Genomic DNA, 15506 nt, shown 5'->3' with positions numbered 1-15506 from the left:
CCATAACTAAATTAAATTTCTAGTCAACTAGTCCCCCTCCCCTACCAAAGTGAAGAAATAATGACAACAAAGAAAATAGAACATAAAAGAACTAAATAAAGCATTTTATATTTGACCTTTTTAACCTATTTTCAACAAAGCAGAAACATCAACTTGCCTTTCAGTTCTTTGATGTAACAGTAGACATCATACTGCTCACCAGGGTCTCGAATTCCGTAGGTTCTGATGCCAGGATATTCAAACTTATCCCCATAGCAACCAGGCCTTGGTGACCTGATTGGGTATCTGTCAAAGATAAATTGATCAAACTTAATCTTCAACTTCCATTGCCCTCTTCAATACAGTTCCATAGTTGACTAAAATGTACATCAGCCTAATACATGTAATAGCACAAAGGATTTGAAAAGTCATTCCAACCATTGAGCCCAACCCTGTTGACAGCTAGTGCTGTCTCAGACTTCTAGTTACTGAACAAGTACGAGAGTCCTGGTCTCAATCCAGAGAGGCAAGTTCAAATCCCACCATAGCTCAGGGATTTAAACTAATTTAACTAAATAAATTTGGAATAAAAATCCCCTATCAGTAACTGCAGCATTGTCACAAAAGAGAACCCATCTGGTTTATTAATGCCCTTGAGGGAAGAAAATCTTCTGTCCTTATCCAAACTGGACTTAAGTAACTCCAGACTCACAGTAACATGATTTCCTACATGTAACATTAAATAGCCTACCAAGCCACAATACCTACTCTTGCCAGCAACACTCACATCCCATGAGCAAAAAATAAAAAGATTGCCTCACTAGCATCTTCTACTTTAATGAACACTGATTGGCTGCCTTCCATGAATGTGCTCCCATGATCCCAGTGAAGGTTGGTAGCACATAACGATCTCAATGTAGATTTGGATGAAGAAGATTCTTTGAGTCATTTGATCAAATCCTTTTCACCCCAGTCTAACCAATTGCTCATTATTTACAGTCTTTGGGGAAACAACATCAAAGCTTAACTCATGAGCATTTGATCCATTCACCTTCAGAGTGCCATTTTCATATGCAGATACACTTTGCTTCAAAACAACTCAGGCTTTAACTTGCCCATCTTTAAAACACAGTAACTAGATGTTTCTTTAAGGACAAAAATTCCCTTTCCAACCTGACCCTGTGTCTGTTGCATTCTTCTGTTTAGCAAATATACCAATGATACAACAAGGATTGGCAGGATAATAATGTGGGTTCTTCACTTGAAGGTAAGACTATATATACACACTGGTAACTGAGAGGCTATGTAGAACATATCTGGTCTGTAGGACTGCTTCTCTGTTCTGTCTCCAGAGTACATGATATTATACGTTATATCGTATCTCATGGTGGATAGTGATGAACACTAGTTTAAGATTCGCGCCCTTAAAGGTGCATCACAACTGTGCCCATTGAACTGAAGCTTTGAGCTGATGAGGCCTTGGACTTATGATTAAATTTACCTCTAGATTCCCAACCTTTCTTTAGACATCAATGTATTATGAAAGAGGAGGAACTCAGAATTGATTTCATCCATAAAGTATGTAAAACAGAATGAAGTAACCTCAGATGATTAATTAAACATTAATTAGCAGCTACCCCTCTAGAGGCAGAGGCTGGAACTTCAGCATGTCATTAGGACACATGGAATGAGAAAAAGGGCTTGGAATAATGTTCCACCTTTCACAACCACAGGATGTCCCAAAGAGCTTTACAGCCAATAAAGTACTGTACTTTTGAAGTACAGTCACTGTTCTGATGTTGTAAAGTGGCAACAAATTTGTGCACAGCAAGGTCCCACCATCAGCAGATAACCTGTTCTTTGATGGAGGGTTAGAGATAAGTATTGACCCAGGACACCAGGGAGAAGTGCCTGCTCTTCTTCAAAATAGTGCCATGAGATTTTTTTATGTTCACCTGAGAACGCAGACAGTTTAACATCTTACCCAAAGGACAGCACGTTCAAAAGTGCAGCATTCCCTCAGTATTGCATTGGAATGTCAACCTAGATTTTTATGCTCAAGTCTCTGGAGAGGGACTTGAACTGACAACCTTCTGACTCAGGGAATTGTGACTGAAGGAAATTAGAGGGAAAACAATGATCTCCCAGGAATCAGTAAGGGAATCAAGGGTTATGGGGAAAAGGCAGGAAAGTGGAGTTGAGGATTATCAGATCAGCCATGATCTCATTGAATGGCGGAGCAGACTCGATGGGCCGAATGGCCTACTTCTGCTTCTACGTCTTATGGTCTTATGAAATATTTCATCTTCAAAACAAGAGATATCAGCAAAATTATTAAAGTATAAAGAGAAATGGCTTCACCGTTAGAACCACTTTTATGTGGGGGAGGGAAGTGTATTCATAAGAATTATAAGGTTTCGTGGTGAAATGAAATTATCTGACATCTCAAATCTCAAACCTGCTATTAATTTTACATAATCAGCTATTCCATAGCTATCATTAGTTTGAAGCATGCGTTGTGATTGGAAGTTGGAATTACCAAAAAAAAAGATATATTTTTTGTTTGATTCTAAGCTGTTAATTAAAAAGATTCAAAAGATTCAAAGAAAGTGTTATCCTGTAACCTCTCCGGTCCAAAAACACCAGTTTGCCACAATTTTTTTGAGCAGAACCAAGAAACTCACTGAATCATTTTAGTCCAGCACTTTGGGAGCAGAAACATGGAAGATACAGTATTTGGATAAGTAAAACAATTCTTATTACTGCTTTATAATGTTTTATCACTGTTTTATGCTTAAGGTAAATATTTATATCTATGATGGTTTCCAGTTCACACACTTGTGGTTAGGCATTCTAATGCCATTCTATAATCCAGAAGATTCCGAATTCCAGAAAGGACTTGGTCCCAAGCATTCCAGACTGGAAACACGGAAAAACAGTGTATGACTTTATCATGAGACGCCGCTGTTTACACTCCAAGGTGTTTTACACTTGTTGGAATTTCATGTAAAATTAAATGAGATTGTTGTCCTCGCTTGGGCTGAGTGTCTATAGGGAAGTAAAGATTTTTCTTGCTCGATTTTCCAACTTGTTTCCCACAGCAACATGTGATCCTGTGACTAACAAAGGTAAATCACACCTCTCCTGCACCCACTGCAACCCAGCTGTCCCAATCAAACTACTTTCTGAGTTACCACTGAGAGACAGGTAGATGTAGAAGAGACAGTCACTCAGAGGAGCTGGGTCCAGTTGTACAGTGGTTGTGTTACTGGCCTCTGATGCCTGGACAAATGGCCCTTAGGTATGAGCTCAAATCCCACCGTGACAGTTGTGAAATTTAAAATCAGTTAACTAGTTTAACCTGGAATAAAGGCCAGCAATATTGACCAAGAAACTACTGGATTTTTGTTATCTGGCTCACTAATATTCTTTAGGGAAAGAAATCTGCTGTCTTTACCCAGACGGCCTGGGTGTAACTTCAGGCCCCGCAGCAATGTGGTTGGCTCTTAACTGCCCTCTGAAATGTCCTGACAAGCCATTCAGTTGCACCACCACATTCTCAAAGACAATTAGGGATGGGCAACAATTGCTGGCCTTGCTAGCAATGCCCACATCTCATTAGTGAAGAGAAAAGGAGAGACAGTGAAGAACTAGAAAGCGTGTGGCACATCTCAAATATCAAGAGAGAACCATTACAGCAGTGACTACGCTTCAGAAATAATCCATTGGCTGTAAAGTGCTTTGGAATATGGCCTGAGGTTGTGAAAGGTGCCATAGAAATATAAAGTAAAAAAAAATTAATGAGGCAAGTAAAATGTCAAACAAGCCTTTGTTTCAAAACCAAATGCAGCTTAACTCAAAGATCAGTGGGCCTGTTCAATAAAGTGTTAACTTGTGGACTAAGGGCCAATTCGCTCTATAACTCCAGCATGACCAGACCTTGACTAGGGCAATACTTCATTGCCAGGCAATAGGTACCAAATCATGGTCAATGTGATCTCCTGGACTCAGTTGGCCACAGTTGGCCGAGAGCGATTTCCCAGATTTATTTTCCCTAACTGGCCTGGGGTTTTTTTGATCTGGTTTTCCGCCTCCCAAGAATGCTATAACAACAACATACAGCACCTTTAACATAATAATATGTCCATGGGGCAGGATTTTACCCCTAATGGGGGGAAGTTGAAGTGTGGGCGCGCAGAGGTGTGCCTCCGATCGGCGCCCCCAATTGGGGGCGCGCCACCATTTTACATGGGCGGGCCAATTAAGGCCCACCCAGCGTGACGTCTGCACGCAAGTGTTATGCACTGCCTGTGTTGAGGGGGGGGGGGGTGGGGGGGAGGTGGAGGGATGGGAGAAACCCTAAACCTGAGAGTGCACTGTTTCACGCATGCACACAAAAGAGCGCACTCATCTCCCTGAGGCTAAGTGCTGCTTCAAGGAGATCGGCTCTACTGTCAAAAATATTAAAAATAGAAGAAAAAAGATTCCCTGACATGCTCCTTCATGTCACATGAGTTGGGACATGCCCATAACTTTTTTAAAAACTTTAATTAAATTTTTTAAAACCTACATGAAACCTCATCCTGCCCTAAAAATGAAGTTTCATGCTTTTTCTGAAGCCAGCCAGGGCTCCTGGCCTGCCCACCAACCTTAAGGTTGGTCGGGCAGGTCCATTAATTAGTTTGATGACTCTGTCAATGGCCTTAATTGGCTGATTTTGCTGAGCCCCCGCCTACCTGAAAATGTCAATGGGACGCGGTGACGTGGGGAGTTTCGCCTGACATCACCGGGCGTCATTTTACCCATCAGCGAGCGGGTCCAGCCCCCCCGCTCGCCGACTGGAAAATCCTGCCCATGGTGTTTCACTGTAACATAATCAGATATAATTTGACACCGAGCCACATAAGGAGACATTAGAGCAGGTGAGGAAGAGCTTGCTTAGAAGGGTGGATTTTAAGGAGTGTCTTAAAGGAGGAAAGAGTGGCAGAGAGGTTTAGGGAATTCCAGAGTTTAGGGCCTCAGCAACTGAAGGTACCACCAGTGGTAGAGCAATTAAAATAGGGGATGCTCCCTGGAGACTACATAGCACTGAACAGATAAGGAGTCTCTTGTGGAAGGCATCGCAGCTGTACAAAATGAGTTGTTCATTCCTGTCTGGCCTTTTCATACGTTGACATTCTCTGAGTAAAAACAGAGCTTGAGTCAATTAATTTGAATTTTTTAAGAGTCTTCTTTTACGAAGGACTTTCTGCAGAAAATATGCCCTGTATGGAAGGACTGGAATAAGGGAAAAGCCAGGGGTGGAGGATGGGTGATTGACAGGATGTGTCTCTACCACGTGGCAGACGGAGTTGTGGCATAGAATCATCGAACGCTACAGCATAGAATGAGGTCATTTGGCCCATTGTGCCCTCGCTAGTTCCTTGAAAAATCCACCCAATTGGTTGGCACTCCCCCTGCTTTTTCCTCATAGCGCTGCCAATTTTTCTCTTCCCTTCTTTTACCTTTCAAAGGTTTCTGTTCTCCTCCAAAATTAAAAGGAAGAGGGGAACAGTGTCGTGAGTCAATTCCTGACAGATCTCAGCCCAGCCAACAACTCCTCGTTGTCTTACAGATAGTCAATAAAAGCATTGTCGGCCGTGCCAACAGGATCTGAATTGGAAATCAGCCAAGGAGGGCTAGGGTCATCTCAACGAAGATTAATTGACTATTATTGATGCCTGCTCCATCTCTCTCTTAATGATGCAGGAACATCGAGAGCAGAGAAGGCTTCTGTTCCACTACTGCGAGGGGGTGGAGGTTCGATGTGGCAAAAGCTGCAACTCCAGCTAACAGCCAAAGATGGCTGGCCCAGCTCGGGATCAATTACTGTAAGTGATGAGGATTAGAGAGAGAGAGAGGGAGCAGGATTCATACAGCAGAATGTGAAATTAAAATTTAAAAAATTGACTTCAAAGAGAAATGCAGAAACAAATCAGGACAATGGCCAGAAATCAGCAGCACTATGTGGAGGCAGTTCCTGATTGATTTTTATGATGAATAAATTACTATCCTGTCCTGTCAGTTAGTTTCACTAAATGGGAAAGTGAATAAAGTTTATATGTTAATTGGAGTTTGCAATTGGCCGCGGCTCTCTTGAGCGCTTGAAGTAAGTGTTTCTCAAGCACAGTCCCTGGAGGGAATCAGGGCTGATTTAGCTGCTGAACTCTTACCTTTCTGTGTCACGATGAGTGTGAGATGGAGGAGACTAGAGGCTTAGCCTGGCAGACGACGCAGCCTCTGTCTACAAGCTGAGCTCTGGCAGCACAAGCTGGCATCATCTCATGGAATCTGACAATGCCACCTCATTGCCCATCCCATTAACCATGCTACTCAATATGAAGTTGGCACTCACTGATGAATTTTCCATTCCATTGCTTTGGAAGGCAGTGCAATTATCTAGAGCTGGGCACACTTGAGCTATCTTCTCATGCCAAAACACAATGCTTAAATGCTGAGGTTTCAGGGAGCACTTCCTTTCTGGGTGTCTCATTGAAGCCCGAGTGGGAGGGAGGGAGGGGGGAAGGGTGGAGCTTGCATTTCCTTAGCGCCTTTCATGACCCAAGGGCATCCCAAAGTACTTCACAGCCAATTAGTTACTTTTTGAAGTGTGGCCTCCACTCTAAGGAAAGCAGCAACCAAGTTGTGCACATCAAGCTCCCAGATAGAGCAAAAGAGATAAGTGGCTAGATTAACTGTGTTCAGTGTTGGTTGATTGGCCAGGGTTGCCCTGTTCTTCTTCAAATTGTATTCTGCACTGTTTTACATCTACCTGAGAGGGCAGACTTGGTTCTGCATCTCATTTGAAATGCATTAAATAGTTGCATATTTGTGCCATTTGTTAAGTTGGTGGTGGTGGGCGCAGTTTAGGTGGCAGTTGCACTAATGAGAGTTTTGGGTGGCCACCTTTCTCAGCCATAATTCCTCAAAACCATTTGTATAACCTAGAACCATTCCAACAAGGCGCTACTGTTGAAGGGAAGACCCGTCCTCCAGTGTTTGAAGACCCACCTTGGTACAGCAGGGAATCAAATCTACCCAGGCAATCAATCTCTGCATCGGCACAACAGGAAGGTTGTGTGGTGTGGGAAAGGGATCCAATTCCAAGTACAATATTCCTGGTCTTTTAGAAAATGAGACATTAAGGGAGTATTAAATTCATAGAGGGCTTTTTGCAGAATTGATGCTGAGAGGCTGTTCCCCCCACCTCTGCAGAGCCGAGAACTAGCAAACATAGCCTCAGGGTAAGGGGTCAGCCATCTGGGACTGAGATGAGGAGAAATTTTTTCACAAAGGGTTGTGAATCTCTGGAATTCTGCACCACAGAGAGTTGTGTATACTGGCATTGGAGGCAGTCCAGAGAAGGTTCACTAAGTTGACCCCGGGTATGGAGGGATTTTCTTATGAGGCAAGGTTGAGTCGGTTGGGCCTGTACTCATTGGAGTTTAGAAGAATGAGAGGCGACCTTATTGAAACATATAAGATTCTTAGGGGGTTTGACAGGGTAGATGCTGAGAGGTTGTTTCCCCTTGTGGGAGAGTCTAGGACCAGAGGGCATAATCTCAGAGTAAGGGGGCACCCATTTAAAACAGAGATGAGGAGCAATTTCTTCTCTCAGAGGGTAGTGAATCTGTGGAATTCTTTACCACAGAGGGCTGTAGAGGCTGGGTCATTAAGTATAGTCAAGGCTGAGATAGACAGATTTTTAATCAGTAAGGGAATCAAGGGTTGTGGGGAAAAGGCAGGAAAGTGGAGTTGAGGATTATCAGATCAGCCATGATCTTATTGAATGGCGGAGCAGACTCGATGGGCTGAACAGCCTGCTTCTGCTCCTATATCTTATGGTCTGTGGATGTTCAGCTGTTGAGTATATTCAAGATTGAGATCGACAGACTTTTGGACACTAAGGGAATCAGGAGATATGGTGATAAGGTTGGAACGTGCAACTGAGGTACAAGATCAATCATGATTGTACTGAATGGCAGAGGAGACTCGAGGGGGCCAAATTGCCAACTCTTATTTCTTATATTCTTACAATCATAAAATACAAAATATACAAAAGCAGAGCCTTCAGAATGGAGCGCAGAAGAAGGGAAGACACTTAGAGAGAAAGAGCAAGATATACACATATTTGACTTTCCCTCAGTAAAAACTCTCTCGGATTATCCAGTTCAATTTTCTCTGGGCCCATACTGAGCAGTTTATGAGGTTTTAATCACACTCCAATCTGGTTTGTCTGACTGAGAAGTTTACCACTTATCGATCAAGTATTTTTGAGAAACCAATCATTGCAGCCTCAGCTGAGAGCTCTTTATTGCTCTTTATTCTTTCCTCCATCTCACTCTCCCTAGGATGAATAATTTCACCAAGGAGTCACTAAGGTAGTTGAATTCTTAGGAGTAATCATTTGCTTTGAAACCACAGCTAAGTTGTAAATATTTTTGTAGATGATGAAAATTCTTCATAGTACATGTGGCCTCTCAGCATCTTCCTGTCAGCCCTGTCACCTGGTACTAACCGTGGTGCCATTGTGCAGCTTTAGTGTGGGTCAGTGGGCAGCACCCTCACTTCTGATGTTGGCCGTTTGCGCATTTGAGTCCATGAGACATGAACATATAATTTAAGGCTGGAATTTCTCAGGTTAGTTTCCACCCCTCCTGACCTTCCACCATGTGTGATTTTATTCTATTAGGCCCCTCCCATTTGGGGGGAGCGATTCTGTGGACCACAGGCTCCCTCAAACACCCAATTCTGAGCTGCCATTTTTCACCTGAGGGCTTTTCTCAGCAATGTTGTTGACCTCCTTCTGAACTGCCTTCTGAAATGGGCCACTCAGCTGTAAAGAAATGGGCAGTCAATGCCGGCCTTGCCAGTGACGCCCACATCCCATGAATCAGTTGAACAAAAAAAGCTGAGACATCAAGGGGATGTTTTTGGATTGTCAATGTGCCCGTTGTGGCTCAGTTGGTAGCATTCTCGCCTCTGAGTCACAAGGCTCTGGTTTTATGTCCCACTCCAGCGCCTGAGCACAAACTGATGCTCTTGTGCAGCTCTGAGGGAGTGCTGTGCTGTGTGAGGTGCTTTCTATTTTGGTTGAGATGCTAAAGTGAAGCCCCATCTGCTCTCTCGGGTGTATGTAAATGATCCCATGGCACTATTTCGAAGAAAAGCTGGGGAGTTATCCCGTGCTCTGTCAAAATTTATCCCTCAATCACCATCACAAAAACAGATTATCTGGTTATTATCACGATGCTGTTTGTGGGAGCTGTTGGGTTTTCCTACTTTGGAATAATGACTGTACTTCAAAAAAATAGTATTTCAGTGGCTGTAAAACCATTTTGAAATGTCCAGTGGTTGAGAAAAATGTTATATAAATGCAGGTCCTTCTTATATGTCCAGGTAGAAATGCCTAATATACTTGTAAAACAGTAACTATGGTTCAGCGATTCTAAATGTTCAGGATGGAATCAGGAAATATATTCTATGTTTCTTCATTCATAGTCAAATGGTCAATCAATTGAATTTTATTGAATATTAAATTTCCCACTTTGCTGTGCTGTGCCGTGATCAGTAAGGGATGTGTAAGGGGACAGGTGACTACACCGGAGTGAGGCGGAGACTGAGTGAGTAGTGCATCAGATTCACATGGGAATACAGTGCACGGGGGAAAGAAGTGTGGTTTACATAGGAGTTATTCTGAGTTAAGTAAGAAGGTAATTAAATTAACAAAATAACAGAAGTAACAATGACAATGTTGCAGCTGTGGAATGTGGGAGCTTTTGAATACCAAGGTGATCCATAACAAACACATCTGCAGGAAGTGTAAGCAGCTTGAGGAATTCCCGATCAGGATTATTGATCTGGAAGCTGAACTGCATACACTGCACAACATAAGGAAGGGGGAGAAATACTCGGACAATTTGTTCCAGAAGACAGTCACGGCTCTTAGAAAAGGGTTGTCTGTTTTGGTCAGCAGTGAGGGACAGGAGGATGTGAGCGTGAGTGAGGCAGATAATGGGACCGAGCAGACAGTAGTGGAGGAGCTTCAGACTTTGCAATTGTCAAACAAGTTTGAAGTGCTCACAACCTGTGTGGAGGAAAGCAAGATCTGCAAGGTGGATGAACAGCTGGCCACGGCACCAGGGTATAGGAAGCCATTCAAGTGGAGGGAGCAAACGGGAAAGAAGTGGTAGTAGGGGATAGTATAGTGAGGGGGATTGACACTGTTCTCTGCAGCCAAGAGCAAGAGTCCAGATGGCTGTGTTGACTGCCCATTGCTCAGGGCTGGAGAGGAACTTGCAGTGGGAAGGGGAGGATCCCTGTTGTCATGGTCCATGTGGGTATCAACAACATGGGCAGGACAAGAAAGGAGGTTCTGCATAGTCAGTATGGGAAGCTAGGCACCAAATTAAGAAACAGAACCTCAAAGGTAAAAATCTCTGGATTATTACCTGAGCCACATGCAAATTGGCACAGGGCGAATAAGATTAGAGAGACGAATGCCTGACTCAAAGACTGATTTGGGAGAAGTGGGTTCCGGTTTGTGGGGCACTGGCACCAGTACTAGGGAAAGTGGGGCCTGTACCGTTGGGACAGTCTACACTTGAACCGGGCTGGGACCTTTGTTCTAGCAAGCTGCATAACTAGAGAAGTAGAGAGGGCTTTGAACTTAACAAGGGAGGGTGAGGGATCAAGCTTGGGTAGATGTGGCAAATCAAGGAGTAAATTCAAGGCAGGAGACCATAATCGTAATATGGGAAATGAGGATCACAGAGTGGCAAGAAGGGACAAAGAGATAAAACCTAAGGATACATCAATAGTCAAGACTAGAAGTTAAAAAGATAAGAAAAAGAAAAAAACTAAAGGCTGTGTATCTGAACGCTCATGGCATTCATAACAAAGTCAATAAATTGATGGTGCACATTGAAGTAAATAAATATGATCGGATAGCCATTCAGAGACATGGCTGCAGGATGACAAGGATTGGGTCTTAAGTATTGAGGGGTATATGACATTCAAGAAGAATAGGAAGCTAGGTAAAGGTGGAGGGGTAGCATTGTTAATCAAGGATGACACTGGTGCAATAGTTAGAGATGACCTTGGTTTCGGAGATCAGGATGTAGAATCGGTTTGGTGGAGATGAGGAATAGTAGGGGAAAGAAGTCATTAGTGGGAGTCGTCTACAAGCCCCCTAACAGTAACCACAGCGTAGGACAAAGTAGACAAGAAGAAATATTGGGTGCTTATGATAAAAGGACAACAATAATCATGGGTGATTTTAACCTACACATAAACTGGAAAAATCAGATTGACACTAGTAGCCTGGATGAGCAGTTCTTAGAATGCTTTCGAGATAGCTTCTTAGAGCAGCAGATTCTGGAACCAACCAGAGAGCAGGTTATATTAGACATGGTATTGTGTAATGTGGCAGGATTAATTAATAACCTCAGAGTAAAGGCACCCCTGGGTAACAGTGACCACAATATGATTGAATCTTACACCCAGTTTGAAAGGGAGGAGAGTGGGTCTAAGACTAGCATCTTAAACTTAAATAAGGGCAACTATGTGGGCATGAAAACTGAACTAGCTGAAGGGAACTGGGATACTAGGCTAGAGGATAGATCAATAGAGAAGCAGTGGCAGACATTTAAGAAGATATTTCAGAATACTCGGGATAAGTATATTCCTACTATAAGAAAATTCTAAGGGGTGGACCCACGATCTGTAGTTAACTAAAGAAGTTAAGGAAAGCATCAAACTTACAGGAAAAGCTTATAACTGCACAAAAATGAGTGGCAAGTCAGGACGTTTGGTCAGAATATAAAGAATGGCAGAGAATGACTTAATCAGGAGCAAGAAATTAAAATATGAGGAGAAGCTAGATAGAAATGTAAAAACAGATAGCAAGTGTTTCTACAGGTATTCAAAAAGGAAAAGAGTGAGTATTGGTCCTCTAGAGAGGGACAATGGAGAGTTAATAGTACATAATAAGGAAATGGTGAATGAAATGAACAAATATTTTGCTTCTGTCTTCACTGTAGAGGATACAAAAAGCATTCCTGTAGTAACTGTAAATCAAGAGGTGAGAGGGAGAGGGGAACTTGATGAAATTACAATCATTAGGGAAGCAACAGTGAGCAAACTGATGGTGCTGCAGACTGACAAGTCTTCAGGTCCTGATGGACTTCGTCCTAGGGTCTTAAAGGAGTTGGCTAATGAGGTAGTAGACGCTTTGGTGTTAATTTCCCAAAATTCGCTAGATTTCCATCAGACTGGAAAGTAGCAAAATAACTCCTCTATTCAAGAAGGGAGGGAGGCAGAAAACTATGGGCAGGGATTATCCCCCCCATCAGGGGCGAAGTTGAAGTGTGAGCGCGCAGAGACGCACTTCCGATCGGCGCCCCCAATCGGGGTAGCACTGCCATTTTATGTGGACACGCGCCATTTTATGTGGGTGGGCCAATTAAGGCCTGCCCAGCATGATGTCCGCACAGAAGCGCTATGCACTCCCTGTGCGGGCGGGGAGAGGCGGGGGTGGGATTCCCTAAGCCAAGAGTGCGGTCTTTCACACATACACACGAAAGAGTGCATTCATCTCCCTGAGGCTAAGTGCAGCCTCAGGGTGATTGACTCTACTGTCAAAAATATTAAAAATAGAAAAAAAAAATCTCTGACATGTCCCCTCATGTCACATGAGTTGGGACATGTCCATAATTTTTTTTTAAAACTTTAATTAAATTTTTTAAAACCTACATGAAACCTCACCCCGCCCGTGGATGAGGTTTCATGCTTTTTCTAATTCCCGCCCATGGCTCGCGGCCTGCCCGCCAACCTTAAGGTTAGACGGGCAGGTCCATTAATTAGTTTAATGACGCTTCAATTGGCCATTGACAGATTGGTGGGCCGGATTTTGCTGAGCTCCCGTCTCCCTGAAAATTTAAATGGGGCGCGGTGACACCGGGAGTTCCGCCCGACATCACCATGCGTCATTTTACGTGTCGGTGAGCGCCCCCCCCCCACTCACCAACGGGAACATCCTGCCCTATAGGCCAGTTAGCTTGATGTCTGTCGTGGGAAAGGTGTTAGAATCGATCTTTAAGGAGTTTATAGCTGGGCACTTAGAGAAACTCAAGGTAATTGGGAAGAGTTAGCATGGTTTTGTGAAAGGGAAACCATGTTTAACCAATTTATTGTAGTTCTTTGAGGGAGTAACATGTGCTGTGGATAAAAGGGAGCCTGTAGACGCACTGTACTTGGATTTCCAGAAGGCATTTGATAAGGTGCCACATCAAAGATTATTGTGGAAAATAAAAGCTCATGGTGTAGGCGGTAACAAATGACCATGGATAGAAGATTAGTTGGTTGGCAGAAAACAGACAGTATGCATACATGGGTCCCTTTCTGATTGGCAGGATGTCATGAGTAAAGTCCCCCATGGTCTATGCTTGGGGCCTCAAATTTTTACAATTTAAATCAATGACTTAGATGAGGGGAGTGAAGACATGGTAGCTAAATTTACAGAAGACACTAAGATAGGTAAGAAAGTATGTTGTGAAGAGGACATAGGGAAGTTGAAGATAGATATAGATACGTTGAGTCAGTGGACAAAGATCTGGCAGGCGAACCATGATGTAAGAAAACGTGAAGTTGTTCACTTTGTCAGAAAAAATAAAAACAGAGTATTACTTACATGGAAAATGGCTGCAGAATCCTGAGGTGCAGAGGGATATAGATGTTCTACTGCATGAGTCACAAAAAGTTAGTATGTAGGTACAACAAGGAATTAAGAAGACTAATGGAATGCTGCCCTTTATTACGAGAGGAATTGAACATAAAAGTGAGGATGTTATGCTTCAGTTATACAGGGCATTGATGAGACTACATCTTGAATACTCTGTGCAGTTTTGGTCCCCTTACTTAAAGGATGTAAATGCATTGGAGACGGTTCAGAGGAGGTTTACTAGATTGATACCTGGAATGAGTGGGTTGTCTTATGAGGACAGATTAGACAGACTGGGCTTGTTTCCACTGGAGTTTAGAAGAGTGAAGGGTGATTTGATTGAAGTACATAAGGTCCTGAACGGCCTTGACTAGGTGGACGTGGAAAGGATGTTTCCTCTTGTGGATGAGTCCAGAACGAAGGGGCACTGTTTTAAAATTAGGGGTCGTCCTTTTAGGACAGAGATGAGGAGAATTTTTTTCTCTCAGAAGGTTGTGCGACTTTGGAATTCTCTGCCTCAGAAGGCGGTGGAGGCGGGGTCACTGAATATTTTTAAAGCAGAGGTAGATAGGTTCTTGTTAGGTAAGGGAATCAAAGGTTACGAGGGGGTAGAAGGGAATGTTGAATTCGAAACACAAACACGTCAACCATGATCTTATTGAATGGCAGAGCAGGTTCAAGAGGCCAAATGGCCTACGTCCGGTGTAATTTTGCATGTTCGTAAATTTGAAATATTGACTGATTTAAAATTATCCACAGCAGGCATTTGAGTTCTTATCAGCTATTGAAATGCATCCAAGACCAATTCCACTTGTCACCTGACACCCACCGACACTGAGGCTCCGCAGAAGTTCTAACCACGGTCCTAAAGGGTAAGCGACTGCTGGATAAGATGGGGAAGAAACAAGGAAAGAGGAAGAAAGGATGAGGAGGACGAGGGGAATAACTAGTGGAGAAGGGCACGTAGATAACTGGCCTTTAACTTTAACCCATCCAGAGTTTCCCTTAATGTTGTTTGTGATGCAGAGCAGTCGACACTGAGCGCGCTGCGCAGCCTGATGCTGTGAGAAATACCGTTTAAAATCTGCAAACGGGGCAGGGTTAAGGGTCATACGTGCACGTCTGTATCCACGCGACTAAGGGCAGAATTTTACATCCCACGGGCAGGCGCACGCCCAACCCAATCGGGCATAAAATCGTGCCAGATGCTAACGGGCGAGCATCCCGATGACATCGCACACTCACGCGGGCAGCGCAAGAGTCAGAAGCGCGCCCGCCCATAACGCAGGCAACCAAGCCCATTAATGGCACAACTGTCTGCGACTTCTTGTGGCCCTGTCCAACCTTACACTTGGCGGACGGGCGAATCGGCCAGGCAGGCTTGACATTTTTCATCAAATTTCATCCAAGGGCGGGATGAAATCTGCATAAGGAAATAAAATAAAAATAAATATCTGGGGACAGCATTTTTATGAGGTATGTTTTCAGGTGCTGGATTGTGCTGCATGGACGTTTATTTGCAGCTTTTTAGAGCTTTATTTCACTATTCGCTGGTCTGCAGCTCCCAGAGGCAGCTGTCTGCCTTCAGGGAGCTCAGTGGAAGGGTCACCCGTGCCCCCCCGGTGATGTCATCGCTGACCACTTGCTGCACCACCGCCGCCCCCCCCCCACCCCCCACCCCACTCCGGCAGCGCTGAGCCTTTCAGCGCATGTTTCACGCTGACTATCCGTTAATTGGCCAGCCAACGTGAAATCGCAGTCAGGGGGC

General features: G+C 43.7%; 1 protein-coding gene across 1 annotated transcript in view; it reads right to left on the bottom strand.

Moving 5' to 3' along the window:
- The window catches only part of ncanb (neurocan b), a 161932-nt gene that overhangs the window by 119037 nt on the left and 27389 nt on the right, over window positions 1–15506 (bottom strand). Inside the window, exon 7 of the mRNA XM_041205542.1 lies at window positions 158–285. Within this exon, the coding sequence (XP_041061476.1) occupies window positions 158–285 (128 nt within the window). The remainder of the gene's footprint in view (window positions 1–157; window positions 286–15506) is intronic.

Source organism: Carcharodon carcharias, chromosome 14 (genome assembly GCF_017639515.1).
Source record: "Carcharodon carcharias isolate sCarCar2 chromosome 14, sCarCar2.pri, whole genome shotgun sequence".
Classification (NCBI taxonomy): domain Eukaryota; kingdom Metazoa; phylum Chordata; class Chondrichthyes; order Lamniformes; family Lamnidae; genus Carcharodon; species Carcharodon carcharias.
Note: the sequence above shows the minus strand (reverse complement) of the source record. Positions and strands in the feature narration are given on the sequence as shown.